A 21,344-nucleotide genomic window follows, 5' to 3' on the forward strand; every position below is an offset into this window, starting at 1 on the left:
TCCTTTACTGCTTGCTCAATATACAGATTGAATAACATCGGGGAGAGGCTACAACCCTGTCTTACTCCCTTCCCAACCACTGCTTCCCTTTCATGTCCCTCGACTCTTATAACTGCCATCTGGTTTTTGTACAAATTGTAAATAGCCTTTCGCTCCCTGTATTTTACCCCTGCCACCTTTAGAATTTGAAAGAGAGTATTCCAGTCAACATTGTCAAAAGCTTTCTCTAAGTCTACAAATGCTAGAAACGTACGTTTGCCTTTCCTTAACCTTTCTTCTAAGGTAAGTCGTAAGGTCAGTATTGCCTCACGTGTTCCAGAATTTCTACGGAATCCAAACTGATCTTCCCCGAGGTCGGCTTCTACTAGTTTTTCCATTCGTCTGTAAAGAATTCGTGTTAGTATTTTGCAGCTGTGGCTTATTAAACTGATAGTTCGGTAATTTTCACATCTGTCAACACCTGCTTTCTTTGGGATTGGAATTATTAAATTCTTCTTGAAGTCTGAGGGTATTTTGCCTGTTTCATACATCTTGCTCACCAGATGGTAGAGTTTAGTCAGGACTGGCTCTCCCAAGGCCATAAGTAGTTCCAATGGAATGTTGTCTACTCTGGGGGCCTTGTTTCGACTCGGGTCTTTCAGTGCTCTGTCAAACTCTTCACGCAGTACCATATCTCCCATTTCATCTTCATCTACATCCTCTTCCATTTCCATAATATTGTCCTCAAGTACATCACCCTTGTATAGACCCTTTATATACTCCTTCCATCTTTCTGCTTTTCCTTCTTTGCTTAGAACTGGGTTTCCATCTGAGCTCTTGATATTCATACAAGTGGTTCTCTTATCTCCAAAGGTCTCTAATTTTCCTGTAGGCAGTATCTATCTCACCCCTAGTGAGATAAGCCTCTACATCCTTACATTTGTGCTCTAGCCATCCCTGCTTAGCCATTTTGCACTTCCTGTCGATCACATTTTTGAGACATTTGTATTCCTTTTTGCCTGCTTCATTTTTATATTTTCTCCTTTCATCAATTAAATTCAATATTTCTTCTGTTACCCAAGGATTTCTACTAGCCCTCATCTTTTTACCTACTTGATCCTCTGCTGCCTTCACTACTTCATCCCTTAAAGCTACCCATTCTTCTTCTACTGTATTTCTTTCCCCCATTCCTGTCAATTGTTTCCTTATGCTCTCCCTGAAACTCTGTACAACCTCTAGTTCTTTCAGTTTATCCAGGTCCCATCTCCTTAAATTCCCACATTTTTGCAGTTTCTTCAGTTTTAATCTACAGGTCATAACCAATAGATTGTGGTCAGAGTCCACATCTGCCCCTGGAATTGTCTTACAATTTAAAACCTGGTTCCTAAATCTCTGTCTTACCATTATATAATCTATCTGATATCTTCCAGTATCTCCAGGGTTCTTCCATGTATACAACCTTCTTTCATGATTCTTGAAGCAAGTGTTAGCTATGATTAAGTTATGCTCTGTGCAAAATTCTACCAGGCAGCTTCCTCTTTCATTTCTTAGCCCCAATCCATATTCACCTACTACATTTTCTTCTCTTCCTTTTCCTACTGTCGAATTCCAGTCACCCATGACTATTATATTTTCATCTCCCTTCACTATCTGAATAATTTCTTTTATTTCATCATACATTTCTTCAATTTCTTCGTCATCTGCGGAGCTAGTTGGCATATAAACTTGTACTACTGTAGTAGGTGTGTAGACATGAAGTCTATCTTGGCCACAATAAGGCGTTCACTATGCTGTTTGTAGTAGCTTACCCGCATTCCTATTTTCCTATTCATTATTAAACCTACTCCTGCATTACCCCTATTTGATTTTGTGTTTATAATCCTGTATTCGCCTGACCAAAAGTCTTGTTCCTCCTGCCACCGAACTTCACTAATTCCCACTATATCTAACTTTAACCTATCCATTTCCCTTTTTAAATTTTCTAACCTATCTGCCCGATTTAGGGATCTGACATTCCACGCTCCGATCCGTAGGACGCCAGTTTTCTTTCTCCTGATAACGACATCCTCTTGAGTAGTCCCCGCCCGGAGATCCGAATGGGGGACTATTTTACCTCCAGAATATTTTACCCAAGAGGACGCCATCATCATTTAATCATACAGTAAAGCTGCATGCCCTCGGGAAAAATTACGGCCGTAGTTTCCCCCTTGCTTTCAGCTGTTCGCAGCACCAGCACAGCAAGGCCGTTTTGGTTATTGTTACAAGGCCAGATCAGTCAATCATCCAGACTGTTGCCCTTGCAACTACTGAAAAGCCTGCTGCCTCTCTTCAGGAACCACACGTTTGTCTGGCCTCTGAAGAGATACCCCTCCGTTGTGGTTGTACCTACGGTACGGCTATCTGTATTGCTGAGGCACGCAAGCCTCCCCACCAATGGCAAGGTCCATGGTTCATGGGGGGGGAACCTCAGATGAGCTGCCCTCAAAGAGTGGGACTGGCTTGAGCAGTAAAAATGATTATCTTGTGGACAGGACGTCTAGGAGGATCCAAGCATATTATGGACGACAAGATGGACCAGCCTGGTACTGAATGTTCCCGTCAATATTTTAATCTCTCTTTGTGGTAACATTACTTCTTACCACCACCACCCACCTTCTCACAACCACACACACAATCTTATTGTTTCATTCCCTGCTCCCCTTGAAACTAAGTTCACACTCATTCACTAATATTCAAGTAGCATTAACACATTCTTTGAGTTTTTTACAATGCTCCATCTGAATTTTCTATTACTGCAATCATTTGCTGTGTAACTTTAAATTAATGCAGCTATACATGAATTTCCTTTATAAAGAAATTTTATCATCCATCCATCGTGCAACAAATAGTGTTTGTTTTAATTAACATCAAAATAAGCTCTATTATCATTCACAATATTTGCACACAGAAATCATAAACAAGTTTGTCATGTGCTAATAGAACTACTTTAGACAGATGCCACAGTTACATTATTTACTAGGAAGCAGTTCCAGTAAAGCAGTGGAATATAGGAATGGCTTAATGTGCTATATACACACATGAAAAATTATAGACTCAACACTGAGAAACTTTAAACACATACAAGAAACATTAATTTTTAGTAATGTTTTTTAATTATATCCTCTCTCATATATAACAATAACAACAACAACAACAACAAAACAATAATAATAAGAAGAAGGTATACTCACAGCAATGAAACTTTCCAATGTCTTTCCATAAATTGCTTCAAATTTTCTTTTGATGTCACCCAAGTCTATCTCCGAGCGTGCAACCACAATTCGTATCAGAGTTTTATCATTTGTGCCCAAACCAGCCATGCTTTTATAAAGGCGCTCAGCAAAGAATGCAGTCTTGTCTACGATGCACTTCACTGTGAATATATTTCAATGGTAATAAAATATACATCATCAGGTAATGACATACATATTCACATCTGTGTTAAAACATACAACTATGCTGTAATTATGAAATAATTAAAAAGGAAAGTAACTGGCAAGAGCTTTCTGATTCTGATGGAGATGCCTCCTGTAGGGATCATAGTGAAATAAAGAAGGAAAAGTGTATAAATATTAAAAAGTTGGTGGCGGCGGGGGCGGAGAGGGGGGGCTGGGGGGTTCAGAAAGGATAGATTAAATAAAGTAGGTGGTGGTGTGTTTGTGTCTGTTGGTAGTAGTTTATCATGTAGTGAAGTTGAAATAGATAGTTCCTGCAAATTACTATGGGTAGAGCTGTACCAAAATAATAATTGGCTCCTTCTAGCGAACCCCTAACTCAGATGATATAATAGCTGAATGCTTCAATGAAAACTTTAATCTCACCACAAGTAAGTACCCCACTCATACAGTTGTAATTGGTGGAGACTTCAATGTACCGCCAATTTGTTGGCGAAAATAGATGTTCAGAACCGGTGGTAGACAGAAAACATCTTCCGAAATTGTACTAAATGCTTTCTCTGTGAAAAACTTTGAACAATTAGATCATGAGCCCACATGAATTGTAAATGGTTGTGAAAACACACTTGACCTCTTAGCCACAAATAATCCTCATCTAATAGAGAGCATCATGATGGATACAGGGATTAGTGAACCCAAGGTCATTTTAGTGAGGCTCACAATAGTGTCAACCAAAACCACTAAAAATAAACGCAAAATATATCTATTTAAAACAGTCTCCATTGCTTCCAAGCTAATTATGTAAGTGTAGACCAGATATGGCTCAAATTCAAAGATACAGGATCGGCAGCAATAGATAGATTCATACCGCATAAGTTAATAAGAGATGGGACTGATCCACCATGGTACACAAAACATGTCAGAACACTGTTGCAGAAGCAACGAAAAAAACATGCCAAATCCAGAAGAACACAAAATCCCTAAGACTGGCCAAGTTTAACAGAAGCTCTAAATTTAGTGTGGACGTCAATGCAAGATACTTTTAATAGTTTCCACAAAGAAATATTGTCTCAAAATATGGTATAAAACCCAAAGAGATTCTGGTCATATGTGAAGTACACCAGTGGTAAAAAAAACAGTCAATACTATCACTGCGTGATAGCGATGGAAATTTTACCAATGATGGTGCCACTAAAGCGGAGTTACTAAATGCAGTTTTCCGTAACTCCTTCACGAAGTAAATATTCCAGAATTCGAAACCAGAACAGCTGTTAGCATGAGTGACAAAAGTTGATGTCTTAGGCGTTGCGAAACAACTCAAATCACTTAAGAAAGGCAAGTCTTCTGGTCCAGATGGTATACCAATCAGTTTCCTCTCAGAGTAAGCAGACACAATAGCGCCTTTCTTAGCAACCATATACAACCGCTCACTTGACGAAAGGTCTGTTCCTAAAGACTGGAAAGTGGCACACGTCACACCAATATTCAAGAAAGGAAATAGGAGTAACCCATTGAATTACAGACCCATATCACTGACCTCAATTTGAAGTAGGATTTTGGAGCATATACTGTATTCGAATCTTATGAATCACCTTGAAGAAAGCGACTTATTGATACATAACCAACATGGATTCAGAAAATACTGTTTTTGTGCAACACAGCTAGCTCTTTATTCCCATGAAGTAATGAGCGCTGTCAACAAAGGATCTCAGATCAATTCCATATTCCCAGATTTCCAGAAGGCCTTTGATACCATTCCTCACAAGCGACTATTAATCATATTGCGTGCCTATGGAGTATCATCTCAGTTGTGTGACTGGATCCGTCATTTCCTCTCAGAGGAGTCACAGTTCGTAGTGATGAACGGCAAATCATGGAGTAGAACAGAAGTGATATCTGGTGTTCCGCAAGGTAGTGTCATAGGCCCTCTGCTGTTCCTGATTTATATAAATGATCTAGGTGATAATCTGAGCAGCCCCATTACATTGTTTTCAGATGACACTGTAATTTACTTACTAGTAAAATCATCAGACGATCAATTCCAATTACAAAATGATCTCGAGAGAATTTCTGTATGGTGTGAGAAGTGGCAATTAGCACTAAACAAAGGGAAGTGCGATGTCGTCCACATGGGTACTAAAAGAAATCCGATAAATTTTGGGTCCATAAATCGCACAAATCTAAGAGCTGTCAATTTGACTAAATACCTAGGAATTACAATTACGAGCAACTTAAATTGGAAAGACCACATAGATAATATTGTGGGGAAGGCGAAACAAAGACTACACTTTGTTGGCAGAACCCTTAGAAGATGCGACAAACCCACTAAAGAGAGAGCCTACATTACACTTGCCGTCCTCTGCTGGAATATTGCTGCACAGTGTGGGATCCTTACCAGGTAGGATTGATGGAGGACACCAAGAAAGTGCAAAGAAGGGCAGCTCATTTCGTGTTATCATGGAATAGGGGTGAGAGTGTCACCAATACGATACGCAAGTTGGGGTGGCAGTCACTGAAACAAATGTGGTTTCCTTTGCGATGAGATCTATTTATGAAATTTCAATCACCAACTTTCTCCTCTGAATGCGAAAATATTTTGTTGACGCCCACCTACATAGGGAGAAATGATCATCATAATAAATTAAGAGAAATCAGAGCTCGAACGGAAAGATTTAGGTGTTCCTTTTTCCCACGCATCATTCGAGAGTGGAATGGTAGCAAAGTAGTACGAAAATGGTTTAATGAACCCTCTGCCACACACTTGCAGAGTAACAATGTAGATGTAGAGCATGCAGCTGCTCACCCGAAATTTAACCGAGCTGTCATCGCATTGCGAAAACATGAAGGTGCCAAATTAAATGCTTGTTATCTCCCTTTCCACTTCTGAGAAGTGGAGTCTACCACAATGGCAGCTGCCATTAGCCAGCATCAATTTATGTTTTTAGATGGTATTATGTCCATATCAAACATTGCTAGCTTGTTTTGTCCCAATACAGCTAGATTAATAATTTTAGAAAAACAGTTCAGGAACTACCTTATGTAGTGATGGTACACCTTTTCCCGGGGTAGATTACAGAAGTAACACCACAAGGGTCTTATGAAGAGTCCTCTCTGCTTCACTTGTGATGTGCAAAAATACTTGTCATTTTATTTGATATAAGGTGCAAAAACTGGTTGTTGCTAACAAATTAAGCAAAGTTACTGACCCACATAAAAGTTAATAATAGAGGTCTCAGCAGCAACTGGAGCAGTTTTACATTAATTCTACACAAAGGTATGGAATCTGCACATGGAGGAACTACTGATTAACAAATTCTATCTATTTATATTGACGATTTCCTACAGCATAATATTTTGAGGTTAGTCCCCTTTTATGCCAAAAGTAACCACTACTGAATAAGTTAAGAATATGGTAAATACTTAGCATTTGTTTCTAATTTTACTACCGTGATGTGTTATGGTCTACCAGTGCTGCTCAAGAACTTCAGTGAATTTGAGGTATTTGTCAAAAGGCCTTTAGCATAGCACCACTTTGTTCTGTGTCGTTTATTGTAATATCATTTACCTATTTCTGCCACTACAACTTTATTATAATGGTAAGATAACATTTAATTGTTAGACAATGATTTTATTTTTAGACTAACTATCTCAGCACACATACTGACAGCAATGATCACTGTTGACTGTACACCAACAACTGTGCTGAAATTTTTGTATTTGTGTAGGCATGGATTTTACCCCCTCTACCCTCTCATGACCTCCCAACATAGACATGATACTACACCCATTATGGTCATTTACACACACACACACACACACACACACACACACACACACACACACACACACACACACACAACAGAGAAAATTCATTACATATTCAAACATTTGTGGCTCACAGATTGTAGTAATAATTTCGATTCACAGGGGTGGCATACAAGAGGTTAAGTCATGGATGGCCTAGTGCTACGAAGCACGCCTACAACTGTAATTTGATGTTACGTACTTCAACGAGTAATACACTATCCAGTGTGCTGTATTGCAGCCAACTGGTTTAGGTTATTGACTAATGGTTGAACCCACTCTGGAAGTAAGTATTCTGTTTTAATATGGTGTGTGTGAGTGTGTGTGTGTGTGTGTGTGTGTGTGTGTGTGTGTGAGTGAGTGAGTGAGAGAGAGAGGGGGGGGGGTTGCATGCTAACAACAAGATTAACAGCCTGAAGACATTACATATTTTAAGACTTTTGGGCCTGAAAAAGGCACAGCCTGTAATTTTTTCATTACTTAATATTCTGTGCAAAGGCCTATAACTTCAAGTATTACCTGCATTCTGGGAGGCAGAGAGCTTATGAGGTGGGCAATAATCTCAGTTTCCCATGCCAGGCTTTTAGGAAGGTATTCCTAAGGTCACCTGAAGTTCTTGACCTGGAATCCATCCGTTTTCCAGCATCATCCATTTCATACTCACCCATACAATTTCAGTGGGATTGAGCTCTTGGGCAGAAGGATGCTACTTAAGGATAGGAATACTTTTATTCCTGCACTACTCCTGAAATGTGGTCTGAAGATCGGTCCTACTGTAAACACCCTCAGGATATGGTTTTTACACTGATGGAATGTTTCACAGGATAAACTGTCAGCTTGATGCTGCTGAATATACTCATGAATAGCGTCACAGTCTCAAGTTCAAAGAAAGAGATCAAATGCCCCACCGCCTCTGACACATGGCCAGTGCAAGATGACTTGGTTGTATTTCAGTTTGAAATTGTCCCTTTTCAGCCTGTGTACCCTTTATCAGACCACATCAAATGCTGAAGAAAATATTGATTAATCAGACAACTGTAAGTTTTTGTCAGTTAAATTGACACTGTTCACAACAAATGCTAGTCAAAAGAGTCAAAATCTGTATCCCTCATGGCAACAGATTGGCTTTGTAGCTGTGCACCCCAAATTCAGGTTTGAATTTTATTCACCTGGCAAAACACAAGAGTGTGTTTTAATGGTACTATTTTTAAAAACAGATTTTGCCATGATGTTAACAACATCTCTGCCTTATCTGCAGCTGATACATGCAAAAATGCAGTTTCTATATACTTAGAAGATTCTCTAGCTTTCCTGGTACCACTGTATCAACCACCAAGCAGTGCACTTAGGACTGCCATGCCAAGTCCTGACCCCCAAATTTGACAACTTCCCTTCATTCACTAGGCAATGCAACAATAACAAAAAACCTCTTGACAATTACCTGTAGTTCATAAATACAGTACCTAGAGACTCACAGCAGGATTCAAGAGCAGATACATTAATCACTTAAGATTGTTATTTGCTACAATAAAGCAAATAGTATGCTTATACATACACATATATAGCTCACCATATTGAAAGATCAGTGTAAGGCCAGCATATATGGGGATAAAATCTAACGTGTCATATTATCTTACATTAAAACCACTCCAAGTTGTAGAGGTCATCTATCACAAAATTAAGCACTTTCCTCTCTCCGTATAGGCTTCTTTTGCAAGAGTGCACATTTTAAATTTAATACATCGGCATTCACTGCGTTTCATGCCCCTATAATGAGGGAGCCTTTTAGTCAAGCATGTTGAGTAGCAACCAGTCTTCTGCATAATACCAAGGTGTAAAGTTTGAGACCCTCATAAAAATTTATTTTTGTGTTACACTTTCAATCTTTTACGAAGGCAACATTTGAGATCTTTCTAAACCAACAATAAGGTTATGCTATCTGAGAAATATTTGTTTTTAACAACATAATATTATGTCATAATCAATAACTAATATTAAAACTGTACTGAAATAAGCTACTTTTGATTCATGATCCTGCCACACAGATTATGTTCACTTTTTTGAAATACGGTTGTGTTATGTGAAGCAACTAATTTGATTACAACTCAATCATCCTGATAAGTGAAAATGGAAAATAAGTGTTTAATTAACAATTTCTGTCTCTGGTAATGGAAAATTACTTCAGTCACAGTTCCTTACAGCATTTCATTCTAAACCCAATAATAATAATAATACACAGCTGATCACTAAGCTGTCAAAAAATTTCAGAATTATTAAGTCCAGTATGTTTATGTGCCAGTAATCAAATCATAAATACCTCATATTAAAAGCACAAAGCTTGCATTCTCTAATATTTTCTGAACTAATTTCCATCTGCTTGCTGAAAGGACAGGTATAATCAAATTGTAATGTAATTTGTTTCAGTAACAGCAGTTCTGCCCAAAAATATTTTCAAAGCAGAGATCTTGGCTGGCTATACATCTCTGAACACCTTGTGATTACGTTCTCAGGAACGTCCGCCAACATTGGTAATTTCTACTATGATCATAATGAATATTATGCCGAGCAAACTTGACAGAAACTCAGGCACAGTATTTATCATTTTCAAGATGCATGAACGATGCAACCAAACCTGGACTCTAGCTTATAATCCTTTCACATGAAGTTTTGATTATGCCTTTCCAGTTGTACAGGCCATCGACAAATCTAATTTTTGTCAGTTACCAAGCAGTGTATCTTTCGATAATGACACTGTATTCTCCTTATGGGAAATTTATTTGTTTTATTAGTATGGGTCTAGAATATTGACCAAACCATTTCTGTGTAATATTTCAAAAAAATATTCCCTCTTCACCATTTTCCAATAGACTGAAAAACTGGTGTGTTGCTGTGCTCATTCACAACAGTGCTGCACAGTATTAATTCTGGTCATGATTTCTGCTGACCATTTATATAGTGCTGTTAAGTGTTCACCAGACTGTACATCAAACACGTACTGTTTTTTTTAGTGGATGTGCCACAATTCGATGTGGAAAGGCAAGAAGAAAGGTCCGGTGATTTTCTAGCAGATATGATGCTACACTGAATAAAATGTAACACTTGCAATAATAACAATGTTTTGTTCACAGGTGCAGTAATAGGCTAAGAGAAAAAATTCTTTCAGATTCCTCTTGTTCCTTGACTGTCCATAAATATTGTCAGACAGTAATTCCAGCTGTTTTAATATCCTTCAATATATTTTAGCAACACGCAGAATTCAAATTTGGCGTTTTTTAAATTAAATATTTACATACAATCCTCAGATAGCAATATTGTTAATAGATCGTACCACAGTAAGGTTTACAAAATGGATTATGTTTTAACTAAACACTGTCCCACAACAATTTTTTTTGCTGTAGAAAGCACAGTGTCAATATGCATTCATGGACGTATTATATGGCAGTGGACATGATGCTGCAACAGCTGAACAGGAAGAACCATGATATGCTGATGTGTGCCAATGCAAGCACCCACACAGTGCAGTGACAACTTTATAAAACACATGAACACTGTTGGTGCCAGTCAACAACTGTTGAATTGCACTTTCTGTTAGTTTGAAGTAGGTCTCTTATTGAAACACACCTTTAAATAAACACGGTTCCCAAATACCGTTTAACATCCCATCAACAAAAAGAGAAGCACAAGTTGAGGTACACATGTGGAAGGAAATTTGCCCTGCCCTTTTCAAAAGGACTATCCCAGCTTTCACCTCATTTCAGTTCAGGCAAACACCAGGAAACCTAAATATAGATGGCTGGACAAAGATTTTAATCCCAGTCCTCCCTCAGGACATACCACCACCTGATTTTTGTCCCCCTTCAGGTTACTGAAGACAAGTTTATTCATTGTTCTCTGAGAGACAAGGCATTTAAATATGTTGTATTCCAATAAATAGGAAGAAAGAAAACTTTAATGTGTGAGGTAGAATACACTAAAAAATAAAAATAAAAAAAATTATCAGCATATCTTGTGAAAATCCACACAAATTCCTATAAAAAAGATGGTAAAAAAATAGACAATTAATTTTGGACTGATCCTAGTAACTTAGTCTCAATACAAATGTCAAAATAACATTTTTCAACTTCGGTAATGATTTACTAATGGCAATTTGAGTTCAATGCAGGTACAGCTCAGCTCAAGTCCAGACAATGGAAATACCCATTTCTCTTTTACTGGCCTTTCACATTAAATCAACACAAGTATATACTTGCACCCTCTGTCACTCTTCAGCAAGATGATGCAATGAATTGTGTCCATGCTTTTTCCTGATAATGTCAACAACAGTTGGTACAGTATTACAGGATGTTTCACATGTGATAACTGAGGGAAGCCCGCAGCTCCCCTACGCCGAGTGTAAACAATGATGCAATCTGAATAAATTAAGTTATCTTTATTTTTAGCAGGTTCCCAAAATTATGTCTCTCCATGGCAAGAGTAGCCTGACACATTCTGAATACATTACCAAACACTTGATGAATTTCGGCTGCCGAAATTTGAGAGATGACTAGCTGAACCCTGTCTTCTAACTCTTCAAGTGTATGGTGATTGTTTACATATACCTTATATTTAATATTTCCCAAAGATAAAAATCACGTGGATTTAGATCTGGAGAATGAGGAGGCCAGTCAACTATCCTATCATCAAAAACACTTTGTATTATCATCACAAAAGCATTGACAGTGTGTGGTCTCTCATTGCCCCGCATGAAATAACGGTAGGTCTCTTGGTTCGAGTTATCTCACAGAGAAAGATTAGTAGAATAATTTGTCTTGCACTAATTTTGCATTAATTGCACACCATACACCCATTTTCACATCATGCACAGGCTGTCGAAGTAACAAATAAGGATTTTCTGAATTCCAGCATCAACTACTCTGCTAATTTAGGTACCCTGAACAATGCAGCCATGTTTTGTCAGAAAAAAGAGCATTTCAGAATCAACCTCTCCATCATGCACGGACTAACAGCCAGGTGCGACAATGACACCAAGCAACAGAATCCAAGTTAGTCATTGCACTACTATTATTTTGTGTGGTTTCAGTTTGAGTTTGTGCACAGCTCTATCAGAAGATGCTACTGACACACCAATGTGAAGAGATAAATGGCACAAAATTTTCTCACATTTCTTTCCAAGATCTCATGTACGTCATCTAATTTATTTTCAAGTAAAACACTGGGTCCTCTAGATCTTTGTTTGTCTAAAATCGATCCAGTCTCTCAAAATTTCTTCACTAATCTGTGTATTGTCAAATCACTGTTTTTACATGTTTCGACCCAATAAACATTCATCGATCCTACGTGAATACAATAATGAAAACTTGACAAAAACTCAAATGAAAACACCCCTACACTCAGTCACACAGTATGGGAGGTATGCGCACAGTGTTACTGTCTGAGGACCTGGCCAGGCGATATACATGCAGGTGAAGCCCCACACTCGGCACAGGTGTCATAACACCCTGTACTATATGTATCATCCTTCCTTGTAACGACTCACCTGTATCTTTAACAAGGAAGTCTAATACAAGTTTCACAATTTTGTCACTTTCAGAACACCACCCACTCCTTTGGTTATCTTCCAGCAACTGTTTTGCTTCAAGAAAGTTTCCACCATTCTTGTATCATTACCTATGCTATCAACATAATGATATTTTTACAGTATGTCAGATGGTTTCAAACGCTGTTACATGTCTACTATATGAAATTTAATGTTATCATAGCCCATGTTTACATTTCCATAAACTGACAATATTAATTGTGATACGTATTCATTTCCATGAAGTTCAACTTCAGAGGAAACATGGGGATCTCTTTTTCTGGTTCACTTAGAAGTAGGAACTCTACTTGCCAAGAGCTAGCACACTAGTACACAATGAAAATAATTCCGGCAACTTTCTGGATACATCGTGTAATGATAGAAATTCAGCTTCTTGCTGTCTGCTGGAGTAAGTTGTTTCATCTAACATAATTTATTTAGAGTCTTTTTCCTTCCTTCACTAAAAGCTGAAAGTGACAAACCTGCTTTACTGTTCTGGGCAGTGATTGTTCTACACTATTTAACCATATAGCTTATGATGAGCAAAAATTAAGACTTTTTCAACATAAGTAAAATATTAACAACAGAACAAAAATACTATACCACAAACATACCTATTGCCATCAAGCCCTTCTTTATGCTTCCTGAAAATTCACTCTTAATGGCTTCCTCCAGGGTGTGACCCGTCAGTTTCTCATATTCCACAAACACTTGCCTCAAATGATTTTCACTACGAGAAACCAAAATTGCATTGAAAACTGACTCTTCTGTTCCCCACTGCTTCTCACCTGTAAAAGTTTGAAAATATCAATAATAAACACACACAAATGGGCGAAGTCCTATTATGAAGCTGATATGAAGGGTGTTTCACATTTCCACTTACAGGCTTCTACATGTTCTAGAGGGGATCTAGTAGATAAAGGTTCAATAAGGAGCCTACATCTGACAATTTACCATTCAAATGTAAAATAAATTTGAAGATATAATCACTTTCAAGTCTCCCACTTCCTAGAATGCACACAAAGGAGAATACGAACTCCAATTTGTACGCTCTACAGGATCCCACAGCACATGCAATGTTTTAAGTACTTGTCAGTATGTTCTCTTCTATGTAACAAAAGATGTCCTCTTCAATATCTAGTGTGTGGTGTATTTGTAGAGCACCATAGTCAACCCTCTTAGTTGCAAACATCTCAGTTTTTGTCGTCCACTGTTGTAGTTGGATGGCAGTGGTATGTGATGCCATAAATGAAACGGACTGAAGATGGCACCCTCTTCTCAGTTTATTCATGTACTGGGTCTTCAGACATCTGAAAGTGATCTGATCCTCAAACTTACTTCATATCCAAACAGTGGTACCTTTCCAGAAATGGGTTCCTTATCGAAACTTTATCTACTTAGTCCCCTCTACAACCCCCACAAGCATGAAATAGGAATTGTGGAATGTCCTGTATATGCTATTGCAGGCTACAGTACTCCATACTCCACTAAAAAATCACATGCAAGCTGTAACTCCTGGTTAATGAGAAAGCTCCAAGATATTTAAATGAAAGAACTGTTGCATTTTCATCAGAAACTGAGGAAATAAGAATGAAGCACAAATATTGAGGAGCTGCAAGAGAGAAAAGCCCATGATTGAGATCACTTTTGTGCCAGATGTGTTTTCCATGAACTATATTTGGAAAAATAATTATGGAAATAACATAAGTGTGCTAAATAAGGTGAGCATGAAAATGTATCCACGTATACAAATAGAGTACAAAATTTAAGCTTTTATGGTCAAATTTCAGTGCTTGCTTGAAAGTCTCAATAAAGAAAAACAAAAGGAAAAACGTGTTTATAAATTTTGTAGATTTAGGAATCTCTGACCACTCCACATTATTCACCAAATCACGAAAAATTAACACGGAAATTTCTTGTAACAATAGCCATACAGATTAATACGAATATAAACATTTTGCCATGTATTGTTTCGTGTTTGTTACTATCTCATTTAAATCCTGTCTGCCTAATAAACTACGAAACTAGAGTGAGACAACAGCAAACGCGGAAGAATATACATATCATGTCATGTTTATATTCGTATTACTCTTATGCCTGATAGTGATACAGTCAGAAATGAAGCACGGCAACTGACTAGGTTTTTAAATCTAAGATGACTAATTTCTGTGCAGAATGTAATGAACTAAAGAGGCGCCTGCAAAGATTTTCAAACGGAGAAAAATTTTCGCTAAAATTTCGTTCAGAACATCATCTATCATACGCAGTCTATTATTTGGTTCTTGTTGATCATTATCAAAGAAAGAAGTAGTGTAAGTAACAACAAATGTTTCGGTAATGAGACGACTCCTCTCTATATTTTATTTGTAAGTGGCGGTAGCGCGCACAAAAGCAAGCCACGCCACGAGCGGCAACAGGCCGTAAACACGCTCTATCAGAATGCGACAAACAATGCATGACACAGTACAGTAATGCATTTTCAGCTTAGAGTGACGTAAACACCTATAACAAAGAGAACGGCACTTATCAGATCAAAGAAAAATAAGCAATCAATTCAAACCAGACGAAGCACGTGAAAAAGGAAGGATATCCGTATAAATACGGACGGAGCGCGTGACGCGTAGCAATTGCTACCTGGTAAACCGTAACTGCTAAGCTTACGACTCGAACCGAACTACTGCAGCTGTATCGTCATTCATTCAACCTAAATTGTGTCGAATATTACAACTAGGCGAACTTTGTTTCGATTTGGAGGTGCGACCTAAAACTTTTCTCTCCCCTTGAATTTCGAGTCTCAAATTTCAGGTGCGTCTTAGATTCGGGAAAAATTTTTTTCCTTGATTTCGAGTCTCATTTTTCAGGTGCGGCTTAGATTCGAGTGCGGCTTAGATTCGAGTAAATACGGTAACTGGATAACTCAGGGTATAAAAATTTTAGCACCAGGAAGAGGCAATTCCACAATGAACTTAAATACAATAAAAATTGGCATTTTACTGAAGATTTTAGACATTATAAAGCTACAATGAGACAAGTTGTGAAGGCAGCCAAACAATATCTCCATTTTGCAACATACAAATAAGTCAAACATGGCATGGTCAATTGTCAAATCAGAGTTAGGCATTGGAGTTAGTAGTAATGAAATATCTAGGATTACAGTATATGGCAGCCTTATTGTAAACTCATCTCAAATATCAGAGTGTTTAAATGAATTCTTCACAACTGTGGCAAAGTCAGATGCTGTCTTAGCAGAGTCTTAGAGTAAATTAAGACTATTTAGACAATACCAAGAAGCTGAGTATCTCTCAGATTTTAAGTCTCAGTAGAGGATATGGAACAGGTTACATTACCATTAAAAAATAAAAACTCTGCTGGGTGGGATGGGGTACCCACTGAAGTCATTAAAGCCACGTATCACATAATAGCACTTCTATTAACTAAAATAATCAACCTTTTGAATAGGGATGCTTTTCTGATATGTTGAAGTATGCTGAAGTCAGACGTATGTTCATGAAAGGGATGAGGAAAGACATGGGAAACTATCATCCTATTTCTATATTTCCAAGTCTGTTGAAAATTTTGGAAGAAGTAGCCACAAACCAGACCCAAAAGTTTATTATAAAAATGATAATATTATAACTAACCAATTTGGATTTCAACAAGGGAAAAACACTCTGGATGCAGCAAGTAACTTTCCTGGAAAGATATGGGAAGGATGAGATCAGAGGAGTAAATTTGTAGGTATCTTCTGTGATCTTACAGAAGCCTCTGGCTCCAAAACCATACCTTGATTACATGCAAATTAGATAAACATGTGAGCAATGATGACTGATTCACTGACTGAGTGACTGATTGATTGATTGATTGATTGATTGATTGAGGGGGGGGGGCGGTATGGGACTAAATGGTGAGGTCATCAGTTCCACAATTCAAAAGTTACGTGCATATTGAGCCACCCCCGAAATGCGGTCGTGGAGCCAGACTGAAGGTATCCCATACATTGATGAAGGTCCCTTCTTTTGGCCCTTTGTACTAACAAGGGAACCTCCCCATCGCACCGCCCTCAGATTTAGTTATAAGTTGGCACAGTGGATAGGCCTTGATAAACTGAACACAGATCAATTGAGAAAACAGGAAGAAGTTGTGTGGAACTGTGAAAAAATAAGCAAAATATACAAACTGAGTAGTCCACGGGTCGCATAGGCAACATCATGGACAAAGTGAGCTCAGGAGCATCGTGGTCCCATGGTATCGTGAGCAGCTGCTGAACAAGAGGTCCTTGGTTCAAGTCTTCCAACGAGTGAAAATTTTAATTTCTTTATTTTTGCATAGTTATTATCTGTCCGTTCGTTCATTGATGTCTTTGTTCACTGTAATAAGTTTAGTGTTTGTGTTTTGCGACCGCATCGCAAAACCATGCGATTAGTAGACGAAAGGACGTGCCTCTCCAATGGTAACCGAAAACATTTGATCGCAAGGTCATAGGTCAATCGATTCCTCCACAGGAAAACACATCTGATATATTCTATATGACACTGGTGACGGCATGTGCGTCACATGACAGGAATATGTTGTCAACCCAACTAACTTGTACACTTGGCGAAGGGGTAAAAAGATTCTTCTACCTTGCCCGATTTAGGTTTTCTTGTGGATGTGATAATCACTCCCAAAAAAGTGATGAAAACGTAAGAGTTTGTCACATAAACTGAAAATAAAAAATTAAACTTTTCACTCGATGGAAGATTTGAACCCATGACCTTTCGTTCCGCAGCTGCTCACGTTACCACGAGACCACGGCGCTCCTGCGTTCCGAATGTCCTTGACGTTGCCTATCTTCCCATGAAGTACTCAGTTTGTATATTTTGCTTATTTTTTCATAGTTCCACACAACTTCTTCTTGTTTTCTCAATTGATCTGTGTTCAGTTTATCAAGGCCTATCCTCTGTGCCAACTTATAACTAAATCTGAGGGGGGTGCAATGGGGAGGTTCCCTTGTAAGTATACTAAAATTGGGTGGATTCTGTCAGGGGGGTCAAACTATGAAGTGAGGAAGCTAAAAACATTCACAGTAGAAGGCGTTAAAGGGTATGACAAATCTTAAAACAAGAAAAGCAGAGAGATAAAAAAGCAGTCTTTGCATGGGGGAGAGGTCATGAGTCCCAGACCAAGAGAGGACCCAACCACAACAACTCTGCCTCTGCTCCAGAAGGAAAGCTAAACCTTATAACTGAAGAAGAAGAAAAAAAAAAAAACTGTCACAAAGAAAACTGAGGACCACTTCACCCAACCGCGAATCACCTGCTAACATTAAAGACAAAGAATCTGGAAGGCTATACTTAGCACAAAGGGCCAAAAGAAGGGACAGTCCATCAATGTATGGGATACCTTCAGTCTGGCTCCACGACCGCATTTCGGGGGTGGCTCAATACACAAGAGGAAAAAATGAGAGAGCCTAGTATGACCAATGCACAGATGGCATAAGACAGTGAACTCCTTCCGAGAGGAGTAGAAGGAAGAGCACCAAACTGCAGTAGTCTCCTTGATTGTGCGGAGTTTATTACTGAAAGCAGTAGTACCACAAATGTGATTCCACTTTTGGGCAAAACAGATTTTGTGTGTATCTGCACCTGGAATCATGAAAGTGAATGGGGCAAGTATCTGCCCCTCTAGCCAAACGGTCAGCCAGTTCATTCCCTGCGATGAACACATGACATGGGACCCAGAGAAAGACAACTGAGCAGGCTGCACAGCCAAGGTCAAACAGAAGGTCATCGATAGTAGAGACCAATGGGTGACAAGAGTAGCATTGGTCTATAGACTGTAAGCTACTCATTGAGTCTGTACATATTAAAACACTGATGCATTCTAATCGGCAATCCCACCCGAGGGCAGGTATCAGGAATGAGACATTCCTCATCTGCAAAGAGGATGGCGTAAACAGGACAGTCAGAGAATTGTCAAATGGCAATTGCATGAGAAACTGGGAGATGGCTCCATCATATTTGTTGATGAGGAATCCGCACTTTTGTGACAAGACTGTCAAAGGGACTAGTGCAAAAGCACTGATAACCCAGTTGATCATCATGGGGTGCATATTGCTAAGTATTTTCAGAGTGGAAGGAGCTGCTGAGCCATAAACCTGACAACCATAATCTAGTCTGGACAAAACCAGAGCACGGTGAAAATGGAGAGGAGTATCACCCCAAGATGTGTGGGCCAGGAGGCAGAGAGTATTAAGCTTCTGCATGCATGTAGTATTCAGGCCGTGGATATGAGGTAGCCACATCAGCTTTTTATCAAAAATAAGCCTCAAGAAATCGGATCGTGCTACAACATCTAGGCACCAGTTGCTTAAATAATGTTCTGAATCGGGCTGTACTGTGAATCGACAGCAAAAATGCATAACCTGCATTTTGCAGGGACAAAACTGGAAGACATGGGAAAGGGTCCATGCAGAGGCCCCTCCGATGGCGACTTGGAGCTGACATTCAGCAGATGCTACTGAGAGAGAGCTCTACCAGAAGCAAAAATCGTCGACATACAACACCTGGCTAACCATAGGCCCAACAGAGGTGATAAGCCCATTGATGGTGATGAGGAAGAGTGTGACAAGTAACACACAATCCTGTGGGATACTGTTCTCCCGAATCCGAGGAGTGCTGAGTGAAGTGTCAACTCAAACCCGGAAGAGCCAGTGAGACTTAAAAATCTGTAGGAGGCAAAGGTACAAGAAATAGACACTGGGTGGAGTGGGTCATATTTTTGGTGAGTCTCAGCATAAGATAAGATGATCCAGAGACTTTTACTTTTGGATATTCTTTTCTCTCTTGTAAACAGGACAATCTGGCTAGCAAGGAGAGTGGCAGTCATGACAATTTACACACACAGATGGTGGAACAAAAGAGCTTCCCTCACGGAGTGGGTATCCACAGTTACCTTACAGAGTGTCTGCCATACAGCAAGAAGACGTATGCCCAAAACGCAAGCACCGAAAGCACCTCTTGGGTGGTGGGATGTATGGCTCCAGATCACATCAGTACCACATTACCTTGATCTTCTCTGAGAGAGTATCTCCCTCAAAAGTCAGAATAAAGGTGCCAGTATCAGTGTGGTTGTCTTTATGACCCATCTGCACACGTCTAACAAAATGAACATTGCATCACTCCAGATTAGTTCAGAGTTCCTCATTGGTTTGCAACACGAGGTCCCTATGAAAAATCACTCCTGGGGCCATATTCAGAAACTGGTGAGGGGTAACAGACACTGGGATGTCACCAAGACCACCACAAGCATGAAGAGCTCCAGAGTGGCCGGCAGAAGCAGCTTTGGTCAACAGGGAGCCAAACTGCATCTTACTGAGAGACTACACTTCGCCAAACTTGTCTTTGATATTCTCAAAAAACATCCATCCTAGTACAGACCAGGTAGTGTGGAAAATGTTCCATCCCAAGACGGCGAGCCTGGCCCTCCTCCCAGGATGTAGCCAGGGAAGGGAAGGCAGGAGGGTCATAGGAAGCAGCATTCAATGATCCTTTACCATTCAGAGAGACAGCTGTTTGAGAACGCCCAGATTTTTGCAGCTTGATACGCTTCATGCGCCAAGCATCCACTCTGATATCATCCACTCTGATTAGGAGCTATCCCTGTGGGCACCACCCAGCCACAGGAAGGGCCATCTGGCAAGGCAGCCATTGCCAGGAGTTCTGATGTTCCAGGATGAGAAGCAACCACTCCTTGGCATACATGGGGAGACAACAGCTCAGGTATCAATAGTTTGATCCCTGTGTTGTCATGGGGCTCAAGCCAGGTGGGTACATAAAAGCCCCACCACACAGACTGGCTACACGTGCTGGTGACATAGTGGGGTGTAGGTGGGCTATGACAGGGAAGGAAGAGGGGAGAGGAATCCATGCCATAGACACTCGGGAGAGAGGTCTTCCCAAATGGCTCACACTGAAGGCAGAAAACTTAGAAGTGGAGCTCAAACCCCAAGGGGGACCAAAAATGCCAAAAAGGATGAAAGAACAGACAAGAGAAACAAAATCACAAGCAATACAAGGAACCAGGTAGATAGCCAGGTTGACATGAATCGGAACACCAAGAGAGGGGAAGAAGAGGGCAGCATGGAAGGAGTGAGGATGCAGAGGAAGGGGCGCAGTGAGGGAAATGCAGTCCGGGAAGGAAGAATGGGCTGCAATAGTTAGGGACCTCTTGTGTGCCACACACGAACTGAAGACAGAACCGTGAGCCCCCAGGGAAGGGGTTGGGTGGAATGATGGTGCAGGAATGATTGGGCTCTATTGTCAGCCCACTGGATATCCTAAAAAACTACTTGCAGTTAAGTGAGTTGAAACTAAACATTATAAAAAGCTATATGGAACATTTCAAAACCAAACATTCGAAACGTGTGGAACTTAAAATACAACACACGAACCACCTAATGGAAGAAGTTGACACACTCAAATTCTTTAGACTAAATGTGGGCAAGAACCTAAGCTGGAATACACATATTGACTTCCTATCAAATAACCTAAGCAGTTTTGCGCTTTCAATGC

The 21,344-nt window shown here is 39.5% G+C and overlaps 1 protein-coding gene across 4 annotated transcripts in view; it reads right to left on the reverse strand.

The window, feature by feature from the left end:
• The window catches only part of LOC126469868 (annexin B9-like), a 93,084-nt gene that overhangs the window by 23,203 nt on the left and 48,537 nt on the right, over positions 1-21,344 (reverse strand). For all 4 annotated transcript variants that reach the window (XM_050097185.1, XM_050097186.1, XM_050097184.1 and 1 more), the window contains exons 7-8: positions 13,407-13,580; positions 3,210-3,391 (exon numbers count right to left, since the gene is read on the reverse strand). In XM_050097185.1, coding sequence (XP_049953142.1) covers positions 3,210-3,391; positions 13,407-13,580 — 356 coding nt within the window. The remainder of the gene's footprint in view (positions 1-3,209; positions 3,392-13,406; positions 13,581-21,344) is intronic.

The sequence above is a fragment of the Schistocerca serialis genome, chromosome 3, assembly GCF_023864345.2.
Source record: "Schistocerca serialis cubense isolate TAMUIC-IGC-003099 chromosome 3, iqSchSeri2.2, whole genome shotgun sequence".
NCBI classification, from domain to species: Eukaryota; Metazoa; Arthropoda; class Insecta; order Orthoptera; family Acrididae; genus Schistocerca; species Schistocerca serialis.